The sequence below is a fragment of the Bombus pascuorum genome, chromosome 8, assembly GCF_905332965.1.
Source record: "Bombus pascuorum chromosome 8, iyBomPasc1.1, whole genome shotgun sequence".
Taxonomy (NCBI): Eukaryota; Metazoa; Arthropoda; class Insecta; order Hymenoptera; family Apidae; genus Bombus; species Bombus pascuorum.
Window position 1 is genome coordinate 1,452,277 of NC_083495.1, and position 17,291 is coordinate 1,469,567.

General features: G+C 46.0%; 1 protein-coding gene across 21 annotated transcripts in view; it reads left to right on the forward strand.

The window, feature by feature from the left end:
• Positions 1–16,199, forward strand: part of LOC132910180 (protein turtle-like) — a 160,609-nt gene extending 144,410 nt beyond the window's left edge. For 13 of the 21 annotated variants that reach the window (XM_060965723.1, XM_060965717.1, XM_060965731.1 and 10 more), the window contains 4 exons: positions 1,645–1,830; positions 1,933–2,160; positions 2,407–2,500; positions 9,627–16,199. In XM_060965723.1, coding sequence (XP_060821706.1) covers positions 1,645–1,830; positions 1,933–2,160; positions 2,407–2,500; positions 9,627–10,821 — 1,703 coding nt within the window. In that variant the 3' untranslated portion in view covers positions 10,822–16,199. Of the gene's footprint in view, positions 1–1,644; positions 1,831–1,932; positions 2,161–2,406; positions 2,501–5,870; positions 6,165–6,972; positions 8,355–9,626 lie in introns of those variants that run through there. The other 8 variants (XM_060965725.1, XM_060965737.1, XR_009658705.1 and 5 more) reach the window with 7 other exon arrangements.
• The last annotated feature ends 1,092 nt before the right edge of the window (positions 16,200–17,291 follow it).

Consider the following 17,291-nt stretch of genomic DNA (forward strand, 5'->3'; position numbering starts at 1 on the left):
CGTATCCAAACGTCTAAATACCGTAACGCGATCAGAAGGGGACAATAAACACGAGAAGAAGGGAAAGCGGAGCCTTTGCGTCGAAATCAATTGTCATTCACGATGCTGTACAGGCCTGGCGTAAATTTTGTCGACAGCGCGCGAGCAACGTAAAAAGTCAATAAAGACCGAAAGCGTCGAGGAAACGCGTAATCTCGTTAACAGGGGACACGCGGTCGACCACCAAGTTGGTTCTCGTTTCGATTGTTCTGCCTGTTTGTTAGCTTTTTGTTGGGTCGTTTTCGTCGTCCGGCCTGATTTCGTCTCGCGGCCGGAATTACGTTTGTTTTCGGAGCGAAACACGGACCTGTTTCGGCCCACTGAATGTTTTCGTCTTTCAGTCGACGGAGACTCGATTCTCGTCGTTGTTTCGCGTGCTCCGCTCGCTATCCGACAAACGAACTTTTTCCCCCAAATTATTCGTCGAGATAATGTACTCGAATTCAATAGAAACGGACGTACGAAAGGAAAGGGAAAGGAGGGGTGAAGGGTTGGCGGCTGGTATCGAGAAGCGGAGAGTTTGGTTTCGAGTGGAACTCGGTCGCATCGAGCGTGCACGGTGCGACGATCGAAACGAGTACGGTCGAACAAAAACGCAAGGGTCGCCTTTGCGGGGAGAAATTTCCATTCGACCGGCGCGAATTAATTGCAGCCACTCGTGGCCGTTACATTGGTAAAAAGCTTTTCGCGAATACAATAACCGCGTTCCAGTTATTCACGGTATTCCCGGACGCCACAGCGCGGCGCCTCCATCGAGAACCCATTTATATTTTTGTGCCTGCACGGTTAAAGGGGGTGAAGCAAGGTGTGGGTAGGTGCGGGCACGCGTCCTCGTGTGCGTCTGTTTTCCGTTTGCACATTTCCTAGTGCACACGTTGCCGGCTGTGTGGTCGACAATTTATTCGGCGCAGCGTGCACGGCCGCGGAAATGAAGTTAACAAATAGGTACATTGTAAATACCGCAGAAACGATCGCAGAAATATCGGCCGCTTCAGTCACGTATATTTTTCCATCGTGAAAATTTATCGTATTGTGCCGTGATACTGTTTAACGGATGCAAATAATTACGAATATTGCCAGGGAATTTCATCGGCAACGCAGAACTACGTATATGCGCGTGTTTTTTTTTTCTTTTTTATTAGTCTCTCCTTTTATCAAGTTTACTTGTCTTTTGCTTGTCTTTTTTTAAATTTCTCTCGACTAAACATCGAGACGACGACAAATAAATCTTGACAAACGGTAACGTTAATGCATTACGATGTCGCGGGATAGACGATGTTGATGTAACGTCTCGATGGAATCGGAGACGCGTGAGCTCATCTTCTTTCGTCACTACTTACATATGTATATAATGTTACGACCTAATTACTTCCGGCGTTCATTCGTTAGCCTTATTAGCGGCTGTAATCCCAATTCCGTCACTGTTTCCCCCGTAACCATAGAGTTACGCGCAGGAATGCGAATAAATGCCCGATGGAAATCCTTGAGAAGGGAATTACGCATACGGTATGGTCGTCGAGTATAATACCGGACATATCCCGCTTTATTCTTTATGTAAAATGTTTCTCTACCTGTCGTTTCTATTAATACGGTATAAATCGTCAGGACCAAAGCCAGGTCCTCCCAAAAATCTCACGGTGACGGAGATCAGTAACGGTTTCCTGATATCCTGGGAAGCCCCTGTGGAACGTAATCATCTCATTCAATACTACACCATCAAATATAAGACGGACGGACCCTGGAAAACGCTCAACAAGGGACAGATCCGACCCGAAGAAACCAGCTATTTGGGTACGTTCTTCTTTCACTTTGTCACGAATAAACAACAACGATGGTTAAACGAAGCTTTTTTTATGTTTTCTTGTATCACAACGATTCTGACTGCGAGTACAGTGAAGAATTTGGTCGGTGGTAGAACCTATTATTTCCAAGTGCTCGCCAACTCGGCGACCAATTACGGCGCCAGCGACCTGGTGAAATTCCCGGTGCCGGCTCGAGTGAAGCACAAGGCGATCACCGCGGGCGTTGTTGGCGGTATACTCTTCTTCATCGTTGCGATCATCCTCAGCATATGCGCGGTGAAGATTTGCAATAGACGGAAAAGACGAAAACAGGAGAAAGGTAGGGCTGGGTCGTGGAGAGCGAGTTAATCGATCATTTGACTTATTCCTTCGAGTCTTACCCGCACCTGGGCTCGAGGTCGTCTCGTCTCCTTTCTAGCAATTTATTCTTTGACATTCGCTTGGGATTCGTGGTTTTCCCTTTAACTCGTAAAGGAGACGAGAACGGCCTGGTAACGCAGGAGCTGGGCAAGCACCTGTGAACCCTGAACACTTACTCATTTAACGTAATCTTGTAACATTGTAGAACTGCTTTCAGCATATAGTATGGTGGCCTGCCGGGTTAACGACGCCAGGAACGGCGCAGGGCAAGGGCCCCAGGGAACAGTGCCTTTGAAAAAGTGAGTGTCTGTCTCCGAAAGTTCTGTCTTCCCCACAGGTTCCGACTTATCTAAGTTTTCGATCCCCCGATTGGGGATCTATCGAAGATTAATTACAAATCGAGGACGTAGACTGAAGAGATCGTATCTGCACTCGAGTGTACGGTTCGTTCCAGCGTCGTTCCGTGATCAACGGAACGCTTGGACAATTGTGAAAACGAAAGGTACGTCCTGCCCGAACAAAGGGAGGACCGTGAAGCCGGTGCAGCTACGACCTTGAAGAGATATATACATCCATCACTTAGGTTTAGCCAGAGCTAGCAATTAAGTCCACTCCACCCTTTCTTACGAGCATTAGGCGACCGAAGCACCGCAAGCATTTAAGAAACCTCTCACGAGTAATTAATAGCAAACAAAATATTCGAGCTATATACCCGATATTATGCATATACATTTTTATTATCACGGATAAACATATATGTGTGCATATATGTATATATATTTAAATGTATATATATATACATATATACACACACAAACATATATATATATTTATCAAGAATATATATATACATGATAGACGTGTCGTTCGTACGACAATCTTGCTTGCGTTTAAAATTCAAACGATAGAGTTTCGATGACCATCCTTTATGATACACGGGTGACGTGTGGAAGGCAAGTAAGCATTATTGCACGAACGAGACTCTCTTTAATAACATATCTCTGAGTAACTTGTAAGTCGGGAGAGAGACGTAGGAGAGAATCTTCTCGTTCTCTCCTTTCGCCGTCTCGATCCACTTTTACGAAAACAGCAGTCACATCCACTTGTCGTTGCAAAATAAAGAAATAATGAGACAAACAAACGTAAAATACACGAGAATATAATACAAGGGAAAGTAAAGACGAGGATAAAATAAATGGAAACCCTCTTTTGATCTTGCGCAATACAGAATAGAACGCGAGCCGCGTACTTATTGTTAGATGCATCGCATGGCGATGAAAAACCGGCAGACTAAACCGCAGCAGCAGAGGTATTTTGGACGAGGTTGGAGAAACGATCAACGCACCTACATATGTATATTGGCGTCCGCCTTTGCGTGTGCATTGCGGTCTTTGGGCACGAGCGAACAATCGAGCGATACTTTTGCATTCGACCTGGTCCCTGGATCCGAATAATTTCGGTCTCGGTTTTCCACCGAAATAACTCCATTTCATCAAGTTACATATTCGACTCGTGTCGGGTTATATGGACATGGTCCAAATTGTTCCCTCCTTATTTTATAATTCCATCCTCGAATAGAGGGGAAAGTTAGGGCACGGCACGCGACCGAAACGCGAGACACGAGAATAAAGATCCTATCCGAATTTTCCCTTTTCTAACCGCGATCGATACGTACCTCGGTCAATCACACTATCCGCCACCCGAAAAACTGGCCAATTTTTTTTCTTCTTCCTCGATCTGGTACCTCGGAACATGTGCCGATAAAAGAAAAAGAAAAGGAAAGAGAGGAGTCGATCCGGGATCGGATCGGACGCTGTTCGCTCGAGCCTCGCGTTCGCCTTCCGTCGCGTCAGCGTGCAGCTTCTGTTGCCACTAAACAAGCACAAAAGCAAAACAGAGAGCGGGTTGTTCAATGAACGACACCAGAGAGAATAGTTCTCGAGAGAGAAAATGATCGCACGGAAACGTACGATCGCGAAAGAGCACGTTCGCCGACGTCATCGCATTTCCCGACGAACCGTACGTACGTATGAAAATCGGCCTCGATAACCAATGATAAGGTGTTCAGCTTTGAAATCACGCCAAGCGGACTGCACGTGTAGTAACGGGTACTCAGCCGACTATTATGATTTCCATCGTGGCATCCAAAAGTCCACAATACGACTGCAGTGATGCCTATTCTGGATCGTATGTCGCCTTTGTTTCCCGCGACGAGCCATTTCGTTTGTCGTTCGACGTCCATTTTCTTTTTTTTTTTTTTTCTTTCCCCATGATCCACCACCAAACCCAACCCCAACTCCCAACTGCCCCCTCTATTTTTCGTTCGTTCACCTCCGTTGATTCTTAGAAATTTTTGCGGATAAATCATTCACCTGCGTTTCCTTCATTTTCATTCACGTCAATCTTCCCCCCGCCTTTTCCTCGTTCATGGCTTATTTTACGACTCTTTTTTCTGAATCGCTGGCACGACCAATCGTTCCATTCGAATTACTTGTGGGCTTATCGCGAGAGCATCTTTTCCAACGATCGCGAAAACGTAGCGTGCTCGCGATTACGCAAAGTACCATTGTTTGTATTCATCTAATTAATGCCTTTTCGATGTTTACGCGAGTAATCTTAAATTCATGTACGCGATCAGCCGCGGCATTAACATTGATTCGAATAGTCGATGTAATCTGACGTGATAAAATATCACGAAAGTATTCGCGATTATTCTCCTCGCCGCAGTGCTAATTCGTTGGCATTATCTACGCGCTTCTACTGTATGTCACGGTAATCGAATCGACTGATGGAGACATCATCGTCGCGAAAAATGAAATCGACGAATACTTCTCGGACAGCTTTTAGTCTATTCGCTGGTCGTTCTCGTGATAAGCCCTTTTCTTGATTTACACGCGCGCGACTGGGTCTCCCTTGTGCAAACACGAACGTATCTACCGCGCTTGTCCCGGGGGTTTTCACGAAGCGAGCAAATAATGCACGATTATACCTACACGTATATCCAGAACGGGCTGTACGGTTCAGCCACTGCCAAGATTATCGTTTCCAGCTCCGTATTCGTAGTCGTAGATGTGTATACCTTTCGAATATCGTTGGTTGTGTTAGCGCGTACAATCAGAGATCGCAGTAGTTGCGGGCGGTAAATTGTCGAAATCGATGGAGAAAGCACGCGTACGAGGTACGAATACAGAGCTGATAGAACCTCGACGATCGACGTTCGAGGATCACGATCAGAGCAAGGATCAGAAGAGAGCCAACACGCGAGCTAGAGAAATTTTGCCGGAGATCGAGAGGGTTGCGGAGAGAAAGAGCTCGGAGTAGTCTTTGATAAAATCTATCGATGGTCGAAGCTGCATCGCGTTATATGCTGCGACGGATGTGAGAGAAAAAACTAGAACGAGTGTAACTTCGGCACAAAGACATCTCCAGCGGGCTTGGAATTAATCGCTTTCTTTCCCTCTTTCTCTCGTTTCTCGTACGAACGGCAATCGCGATAGAACGAAAGATGTATGACGAGGAAACGCGGCTAGAAAGGCAAACGATAAAAGAGAAAAGAGAGCAAAAGAAAGAAAGAAAGAAAGAAAGAAAGAAAGGAAAAGAATATGAAGAAGAGCTATAAATGAAAACGTGGGCGTCTCTTGTCCTCCTCTCTCTCTGTGTTTTCCATAGGTCGACAAATCTAAACGCGTGCGGCGAGTCAGTCTCGACGCTGACCCGTTGCAGCCCGTTGAATCCGCAACTACCACCACCACCACCACAACCTCTTCATCAACCACCACTTCCTACGCAAGTAACCACCCCCGCCACTGCCACCTCGGAGCCGGTCCACGAGCAGGCCCCCCTGAACCGTGATCGTGACCATCACGTACTCCACCTCGATAATCGAGATTACGAGAGCGTGTTTATCATAGAGAGGCGGAACAGTAAGCCTAACCTCCGCTAGCCACACTGAAAATAAACCAAGTACTACCACTGCTACTACTAATACTGCTACTACTACTACTACTATTACTACTACTACTACTACTAGTACTGCTACTACTACTACTAGTACTGCTACTACTACTACTACTACTACCACTACTACTACCACTACTACTACTACTATTATTACTACTATTACTACTACTACTACTACTACTACTGCTACTACCGTTACTACTACTACTACTGCTACTGCTACTGTTACTACTACTTCTACTAGTACTACCACTGCAACTGCTACCGCTACTGTTACTATTGTACTACTACTACTTCTACTAGTACTACTACTACTGCTGCTGCTACTACTGTTACTATTACTATTACTACTACTACTGCTACTGTTACTACTACTTCTACTACTACCACTACTACTACTACTACTACTACTGCTACAACTACTGCTACTACTACTGCTACTACTATATTACGGCTACTACCATCGCTCAACTACTGCTACTACGTACCCAAGACAACGGTTGCTCCCGAGACCACGAAAATAAGAACTCGCCGACGGCATACATGTATGTGTTTGTGTGTATCTGAAACACCTAATTGCCAAACGATACGTCGATCGGTCAAACGATTCGATCGATACTCGTGGTTCGTCGTTGATCGATCGAGCGAGCAAACGCCACTTGCCGCTGGGACTTGTTCGTTACCAGTACTATCACTACTACTACTACTACTACTACTATTACAACCTACCTACTGTACTATTACCGCTACTACTACTGCTACTACTACTACCTACTATGCGAGACTACAGCTCTGCAATGTTACCTGCTAGGACCTACTAATCTACCACTACTACCATCTACTACTATCTACTACTTAGGATGATTGTCATGACTGTAGATGAGATCAGCAATACAGGCAATACAGCTAGGAGTCACACTAGTAACATCCAGTCAGTACCCTAAATACCTTCGTTCGGCGGACTTAGGGAGTACATAGATACGAGACGAGAAAGACGGTAGATTTTAATAGCTGAAAACGATTCGATCCTAATAATCACTTAAACATACCGTACTATTTAATCAAGACACATAGCTTCTTTTTTGCAATTGATTGAGGTTGGCAAACGAGGCTAGTCCTTGTTATTTTACGTAGATTGAAATTCTTTCGATTTACCATGTACGTCGACTTTTGCATTTGTCGATGTTCATTCTCGATCTCGCCTCTAGTGATCATCGTACATCATAGATCAACTTGTTTGTTCACCTTTCCTTTTTTTTTTTTTTTTTCTTCTTAACTGCCAGTCGCAATGATACTTCACTCATAACTATCGCTGTCCTTCTTTCTCACTGATACGTTCATTCACTCCTTTCTGTCATCTACTTTGCTCACTTGACTCACGATCACTCACGTTCGCCCGACTTGTTCACTTGATTTTTGTCTGTCGTCTCTCATTGTGCCACTCGCTCAATCGATAGACGATAATTAAGATACGAGCGAGTCGATGGTTTAGCAAGATTAACCGGTTAAATGACGATTGTATGTAATCGCGACGTAACAATGCGTATCGAAACGGACCCCGAAACCATCGAGATCGCTGTGACTACTTTTTTGCTCGTATATATTGAAACATCATGGATTTCGCGCAACATTTTTGTATTCGTAGATGCACCGAACTGAGATAATTCTTATTAAAGATTCGATCGATAGCTTGCTTCATTTTTTAAAAGTGTCGCGGACCGACCCCGGTTAACACCCGGGCATTTCGGGTACGGTTTCGGTGCGGCGAACGAAACGCAACGACGACCTCCCTCTATTCGCCGGTATCGGTTCGCGGCATTTACTCTCACCTTTAACCCCTTCTCTCTCTCTCTCTCTTTCTCTCTCCTCTTCACGTTACGATCTCGATTACACGAAATAACTTGAGCAAACGGGAGCCTTCGCGGGGTCCGCCCGTTTGCTTTTTCAACTCTTTCCACTCACGTAGCATGTCACGCTTCACCGAGCATGACGATAAAAAGAGATGCAAAAGTAACAAAGACAAAAGAAATGCAATGGAACCGCTGCGATAGTAATCAGGGTGCTTCCAATCGATCGAAATTTTAACCGAAACTTCTTGTATTCTTTTGTTGTTTCCAGTCTATCGATTTTAGACGAGCCGTAAAAAGACGCGATCACACTCGATCACACACGGACATAAGCAAAGAAACATAGGTAAGCCGCTTTCACTGCGGCTCTACCCTCAACTGCATTTAGACACGATTTTTCATTGTATTATTCATTGTTGATCGTTTTTACACGATTATTCGTCATTGTACGAAACTTTGCTCTTTCCCCTACGATCGATGAACATTCTTGTCTGATTATGCTTAAATCCCCTCTTCCTCTGCCATCGATCCGTTTTATATATTTGTATCGTTCCACAATGATCTGTTGTACATTCTCTTTACTTGATAATTTTCCGTGTTACCCCGAGTATTCCTTCTATTTTCCGTTCTCTTCTTTTCGCGGACGCAGTCATCCGACACCTATTTATCGTGTGTGATTTACGATTTTGTTTCGCCTTCTTTGTGTCTATTCCGTTGTGAATGCACGACGAAACGCAACAAGTTTTGGAAGAACGTGAGACGCGATTCCGAGAGGAAAACGCGTTATCTATTTGCTCCCTAATATCACCGCCTAGAAGTAACGTTCGATTATTTAGAGTTATATTTCTTATCATTATCGCCACGATATTGTTTTTTGTGAATGTAATCGTTGTGTTACAACATTCTCTCTCCCCCATCTTTCCTTGCTGCCGGACCCGAAGGAGGAGAAAAGGTGACGAGTTTCGGAGCACCTAAATCCACGATTGCTATCACTAAAAAAAAAATTGGGCAATGAGATCTAAAAAAAAAAAAAAAAAAAATATTGAAAAAGAAAAGAAAAAAAGAGAAAGATCCACTCACTGGCAACGCCCACCCGCCCACGATCCACATCACGCCCGACCACTCGTGCACCGGAATGCGCATGCGCATGTCTTCCCCGCCTGCATCCATTATTCGTTATTATACGTATACGTAATTAATTCTCAATAATTATCTTGTACGTTTAACTTGTACGTCTGCCTTTACGTTGTTTTGTTTTCCTAGCTCCTTCTTTCCTTTTTGTTCGTGTTAACGTTGCGTATTTTTTACATCGTTGTTGCACGTTTATCGCTGTGTATGACGATCGTTTAACATCGTCGAAGGAAATCAATCGATTTTCAAACTGTTTCAATATCCGACAGACAATACTCTTGCGCCCGTCATGCTTCTTATTTGTCAAGGATAGAACCGAGTCGAGCTTGCCCGGGAGCTTGCCTCCTTGTTTTCTAAACGAAACGATCGAAATTTCATCTCGACGAGTACATAGCGCTTCGGAATTCCTTCGACGGGGTTGATCGCGTTGTCATAATTAACGGCCACCACTGCGAACTCTCTAACGCTCGTTCTGTCCTACTCGTAGACCTAGAAAAAGCCGAGTACCAGGTCTAAATCTCCTACGGGAGATTCTGAACCCGGATACGCCGGACTCGTGCCGCGGCCGACCGCTGGGTAAAATCTCACGCGCGGCCGACGGCCGCTTCGTGGTAGCAGACTCGGTCCTCAGCTCGGCGAACAACAGCATCCTGGACGCTTCGAGCAGCGACGACGGTGGATTCCTGCCGAAGCAGCGACTCAAATCCTCCTGGCGGCGACCGCTCGTCGGCACCAGTCAACTCAGCCTCAGGTCCGATGGTAGCGGCGTCTCCATCGGAGGGTTACCACCGTCTATTCATCATCACGGGACGGTGAACTCGTTAGCTAGAATAGCGCCAGCAATCTGCACGATCTCGTCACCCAGGTTCTTGGCCAGTTCACCGAGCGGGCCGCAAGTACCCTGGACGCCTTTATACTTCAGCGATCTCAGTTCTGTCAGGCAACCATCATCCGGAGAACGTTCCTTTCCAACGCCGCCCGATTATCTTCAGCTTCGTAGCGTGCACCAGCGATACAGTCAGGAGCTTCCCTCGTTGAAGGCGATCCACGCCGAGTCTAGGAGGTTCGTACCCGTTCAACCGTTGGCGACCTCTTCGCCGCCTCAATCTGCCGGTAGATCGAGAGCGAGGCTGCCTCCTCGACACGCGAGGCACGCGAGGTCTGCCCCAGAGCTGGCCGCGTCCCCAGACTTGGAGACATCGCCGGAGAGTAGGTCTAGCAGCTCGGGCTTCGGCAGTAAAAACACCTCGCAACAGAATCAGAGCTCGAGGAGCGGTAGTACAGTGGCCGAGTGGAGACCACCGCCTTACAGACCACCGCCGCCACCCCTGGTTGGCCGATGGTTGGAGCTTCAGGATCAAGCGAAAGTCGAGCACACGCACATCCAAAATGCCGTAGACGCCGGCAGCGTCGATGGACATTACGAGTTCGATCCTGTTTCGTGTACGCCAACCCCTACATCCGCCTCCACCCCGACCAGGGAAGAGAGGCCACCGGTGCATCAGATTCACACTATTCACGTGCCACACATTCACCAGGTGCATACGATTCATCATCAGACGCCGAGGTATAGCAGGGACAACATCGAGGCTAGAGTGCAAGCGATGAAGGCCGAGTTCCATCAGTTTCGACAGCGGCAAGCGAGGAGAAGACAGAGCGCGCATCTCGAAAGCGCCTGTTGACGGCACTGTTCACTAGTAACTAAGCTGCATTCGTTGGATTTCCATATAGTTCCATCAACGGATATCTGCTCCGATTCGTTGCTTCTTCGTCTCTTTCGTGGCCAATCCGAAACGAGAAGAACGCGTAACGAGAGACGGAACGCTGTGCGAACGAAGCAAACTCGCAAACCAAGACATCTCGAGAACAACGGAAGAGGAAAGAACGGAAGAACAATCTCGAAGGCCGCGGGAGAACGATGAAGCGGACGAAACCCAGCAAATCCCGGCTGTGACGAAAGTTATGCAAAGGCGATTCCAAGTGGACGCCGCCGTAATTATCATCGGAGACCAACTGTTAAAGCACAACGAGGATCATCGTACGCGCTGAAATGTAGGCAACTTCAAGTCAATTCTACCAGCTGGACAACCATCTCTACAAAAAAAAGGCTCTTACAAGAGTCAGCTCAGGATACATAAATTTCACCAACGCGAACAACTAACGTAGTAGAACTGTACGTTAAGAAGTTACACATCGTCCGAGTCCGATCGTTGCTGATTTAAGGAGAAACGCGACATGCGAGACGAGTTCTCGTACCCCCCTTCTCTCGTCCGATAGTCAAGGAATGTCACAAGGAGGATCGACGACGTTCCAGAGGATCCAGCGACGAAAGACGAAAGACGGTTCGAGCAGGCGGGGACGATTCGAGTTCGACGATCGTTATTGGTCATATCCCGCGTGTACCAACGACGCCTACGTCCAATTCGGACGACCGCGATTTTTAGCGTTACTAATATTATCGAGTAAAGAGAAAATCAGGCGGATGAGTTTCTTAGCGAATGGAAGTGCGAGAAAAAAGCCGGAGGACGTTCGGCCGAGAACAACTCGATAGAGAACCGATTCCGTTCGAACCGATAACTAAATATTCCCGCCCGAGGAATTAAGCGAAACGATTGGCACGGAACGTGAAATCGGGTTTCAGCGAGAGAAAAATCCCGGTAAGACGAGAGACGGCATGATACTCCAAAGAAACTACACCGTGCTCCGTATATCTTTTAAAACGACACGTAAGAGTAACTTTAATCGTACACTGTAAGTAATAATTAAAGAAAAACAAAAAAAAAATGAAGCAAAAAAAAATGAAAGCGAATGCGATGCAACTAAAAAAAGAAGATAAGAAAACACACAAGTAAGATAATCGAAGAATTACCACACACGTATACATACATACATACACACACCCATAAACACACAGTCACACACACATACACACGAGAATCTAAGGAAAAAAAATAAATTAAAAAGTTAATTATATCGATGAGCAATGGACTCGAAAAGTGATATTAGGCCGAAGCTTGCCTGGAGATTGCTTAAGGACTCACTCGTACTGCACTGCCTGTTTAGGGTTTCGCTAGCGACCCAACATATTATCGGCACAATAATTTTTCTTAAGTAAAGTAAACGAGGATAAGTAACGTTCTTTGAATCTAGCCGCGGTCTGACGGCCACGGAGTTTGCGAACACGCGCGTGCACGCATTCCGAGACATCGAGAATCGCTCGCCGCCTTTTTCTCTCGCCCACCCTCGTCGCAAACCCATTTTGCTCGGGTCGAGCCTTTCGGCGCGTACTTTTGCCACGCGAAGGCTATTCCTTCACGAACTGCCAGCGAACGACGACGATGGGACCGACGACTATTCCCCCTCTGTCCGTTCCTTCCAACGGGAATGCGTTCGCGGCAAGAGCTCCTATGACTGACAAACCAATACATATACGAAAGGAGATCGCAAATCGTGCACTCGCGTGGAAGCATCGCCGTTGGATGTCGTGATCCGTGCATTAGAGACAAAAGAATTACACACGCGTACACACTCTTATCGACAGTACATGACACACTGGCGACACATTCGCACATACACGCGTGCACGTGCAAACACATACACACGCACACACACAGACACACACGCTCGCGCGCGCGTGCGCGTGCGCGTACACGAAGAGAGGAAGGACGAGCGAATGACGAACGAGCGACTGTTGTACGAATGATTACAGACACGCGACACACGTGTACACACGAAAAGCGTTCTTCGAGACCCACCTAATTCTCACCAAACGCATTGTATTAAATCATCTCGAGTCGAGGACGAAGCTCGTGGACGGCCCACAGAGTGTTCGAGGATGCAAATACGGGCTAACTTCGATCGAGTAGAACGCGACCTAAACGAATGAGAAAGATGTTAACGTATTCACCCGCGATACTTTACACGATAATTATAACGCGTTACTTCGATTTAATCGAAATCCGCTTCCAACTTCTGTTTCCTCTTCTTTGGTTTCTACCTCCTCTCTTGTTCAAATTTCCTTGATTACTTTCCGTTTAACTGCACACTGCGTGCGAACACAGAGCAAAGCAGCAGCTGCGACTGCGGAGCAATCGAATACTCTCGGGCCGCGGCGCCGCGCGATTTCCCCTCGACGTCTCAGCATTTTACTTTTTTTTATAGTACAAAACATTTATTTATACGTGCGTGTTATAAATACTTATATTATATAAATATAATAGCAAGGGCTCTACTCACGATTCAACTATACTTCGACGAAAAGCCGTAAAGCCGACAAGTGCAAACGACGACGCGGACGCTGTCGAGGCAGGACGCTCTGTATAATCTCCGTTAAGATGTAACTGAATGAGTGCGGCGTGAGATGAATGCTACATTATGCGATAGAGTGCGGGATAGAAGAGAAGAGTGTATCTGTTTGAGTGTATGAGCGTGCATGAGAAAGAGAAGGAAAGAAAGAGTGCGGAATAAGCGAACAAGAGAAGCGAATAAGATGGAAACAAAGAAAGAACGGAGGTGACGCGAAAGAGTACCAATATTCTAAAGTAATTCTAATGATTGAATTAATAATTTGATAATTAATTGATATTGTACATCGTAAACGACGTAGCGTGTAGCGTATTAATCAACGAGAACGACGAACGCGGCGACGATTAATTCGTTAAATTAATTACTATTACTCGGGATCGAAGCGACAGCGAGGAGAAGCTCGAGGGACACGCGTGATCGGGCCACGCCGCGATTTTTGAACTATCGTTACTGTTGTATCATAATAAAATCGGATGTTAGAGGCGCGTCCCGATCAAGCCGTATGGTTCCCTGGTAGCAGAGAGTGGCGCGCTGTGGACGCGGTGCCGGTGATCGATAACGAGGATGCACTCTCGGCCGAACGAAAGGAACCGAGCGATCGATCGGTAATCTTTTTGTACGTCGAACGGCCATGATCGATTTAAATTATCCGTTGTTCCTTTCGCGGATCGAAGAGTCGAACTCGACGAGATGACGTGGTACCGCGTAGAAAGCCGAAAGAGTAGATGTCTAGACGCAGGGAGAGGATCGGAAACGTCGTTCGATCGCCTCCGTGGGTCGACGTTTTAACCGATCTTCCTTCACCCGAGTGGCTCCCTTTGCCTGTATAGACGGTCGAGCAAAGAGAAAATACGGCGAGCGAAAGAAGAGAAAAACCAACCAATCGATATAGACATATAAGTAACGTGTAGATATATCATAGTTAGATACAACGATCTCAAGAATACGCGCAGAGTGTCGACGATCGCGATGAATCGGAAAGACGAGAGAACGAGACGGGTTGCCTTCGACGAACGGAGGTGCCGCCGCTAAAATTTCAGTGTAATCGTGCGGCACCAATAGGTGGCAATGCCACGAATGTCGTCTAAAAGAGTCTGAGATTTAGCAAGGAATATATATGTACGTGTGCATGTATACAGAGACCGAGACGAAGGATACGACATAGAACGGGAGAAAGGATTAATGGTTTGGCGCGATCGCGTGTTAAATGAATAATATGGTTGAATCGTGAATTCGTTCGTGTAACGTTCGTCATCAACATTCATTATCGATAGCTTCGTTTTGCGTTTGTTCTTTTTGTTCCTGAAAAAAGAACCGCTGTCCTCATCTTCTTCCTCTTCTGCATCTTCATCGTATTCATCTTTCTACTTCCCTATCTCCTTTCACTTTTCTACTTCTCATATCTACGTATTTCCATTTCTTGCTCTCCGTCTACCTCGAGTCATCGTCATGGCTTTCTTTTCGTTTGCGATTTATCTTAGTCGCGTTATTTATTTAGAGTTCGAGCGAGTATGAACTTACCGCCGGATGTGAATGAAATTAATTTAGGTATTCGCTCTTTACGTACCTGAAAGCCATCTGGCATAGCATATTTTTCAGAGTCGCGAGTGAAATTTTCATCCCTCGGAGCAGAACGTTTGCGAATCCACCACGTGCAGCAGCTAACAGAAAGATATTCGTCGCGGTCGAGCTAGAGATCGCGCGAGATTGGATCGATCGGTTAGCGACTACGTTCGAAACGATCGCGTTTATTTACTTTCATACTACGTACTATGTTTCTCTGCGTTGCGATAACGTAAAATCGCGAAAATATTTCGGAAAGTCGAGCCGTCGAATCGCGCGCGTAAACGGCAGGCTAGCAAAATGGCCAAAGAGACTCGAGGTCTCTACGATCGCGTACGTTTAGAGTTTACGGCGTCAGCGTCGCGCTACTATTATACAATGGCTCTCGGGTACTATTTTTCACCGGTATTACGATCTTCTCATTTCCATCACGGTATTCCGCATTCTTTCGAATAATTGACGCGAGTTTTCCTTCGATCGATAAAAACCGCAACGAATCGTGAACAAAATTTAATGATCGAGAGAGAGAAAGAAAGAGACGAACGTAGAAGGGACGGCGTCCTAGCGACGCCGCGCCGGTAGCAAGCGATCCGTTTTTCAAAATAAACGATCGTCGCAGTTCCAGGTACGACGAGAGTTTTCGAGTGTTCAAAGTCTATCGGCATCGAGCACACCGACGATTTCTAGGGCAACGTCCAACCGTTCGTTCAACCATGCCCGTTGTTTTTTTTTTTTTTTTTTTTTTTTTCGTTTTACAAAAAGCCACCCTTTGATTTCCGTTCGTGGCAGCGTTCTTCAATCGCCGGATATGCATCCGCGCGCGTGCATCGAATATAATCTTCTTATCGTAACGTTCTTCTGTATCGTCTGTCTTCGCTACGTTCGCTTATATATATCGTCCGTTTTCTTGTTGCACGCGCGACTTCCAACCGAGCAACAAAATGAAAGAAGTAAATAAAAGAAAAGGAGAGAAAATAGAACGAATAGAAACGAACGAGAGGCGCGTTTTCGTTAGTCACCTTCGCGAGTGCTCGCTTTCACCTCCATTTTTCACCGTTTTATTGATTGACCTATGCTTTCTCGCGAACCTCCCCCACGAGAACTCCAAGACGTACTAACCTAGGACAAATTGTAGACAATTTATTATCAAATAAAAGTGAAAAATAAAGCGACATTTGAAAGGAAAAAAGAAGAGAGTCTGTGTTGTGGGATATCTCTACGATCACTCCAATCCCTTCTAGAAGTATGCGCGATACGTATGAGCGCACCGATCCGATTGCAATTCTAAACGCGTACACAAATAAATGCATATAGAAACTATACGATGCACTCGTCTGCACGAGGTCTATCGAGTAAAGTTCGATTTATTGATACGTTTTGTAGGAACCGAAACGGGACGGGGATACTAGCTCCCATCCCGTCACACACGTACTAACACGTTGCCCGGCTTTTTAAAACGGAATACCACACCTATATCGATAGTGTATAATATATTATATTATCGTGTATTAATATAATATATTACGTTAGTATCGTATATAATATAATATATGCAATATACCATAGTTTATAACGTTCAAATTTAATAAATACAAACGTTATTTTAGAAATCTGCCTCTCGTGATACTTTCATTGCTCAAAAAGCGCAACGACCATCGTGGCGGCCGCGTGTCGTCGCGAAATGCTTCGAGAGGTCCGTCAAATCGATCACGTCGAACGATCGCCATCGCTCGTCTCAAAACGCAATTGAATCGTCGACCGAATTACCGCGTCGCTCCGTTTTCTTGGACGATCGAAGGATTTCCAGGAAACCGATGAAACGGAACCACTGGCCAAGGCAATAAGATCATTGCCAATTCGGCGTAATGGGGGCAACGTCCAATCGTTCAACCGAGAATGCTGTAGGTACGTATTTTTGTAGGCTGAGCGAAGAAACGCGAAATCTCGGTCTTTGTCTGTAATTTATGAAGACCGCGCGTACGACCCGCCATTAAACGCGCGCAGAAGGAACATTTGCGCAACGCGTCTACGGTACTGATTACCGGGAATTACTGTAATTTCCATGATTTCCCTCGATAACGTCGCGGGCGAAAAACTGGAGCGCTTCGTCGCGATAACATTCCACCTCGACGCGTCTACATCGGCTAAATGCGTTCACGAGGCTTTTCGATGGTCTATTCGAAGAAAAAGAATTAAATACTCCATGATTATGCCGCGAGACAGCTGCGGCGGAGACGGTTTAGCCGCAAAGTGACCTAAACGCGAGACGGTCGATGTGCAACTC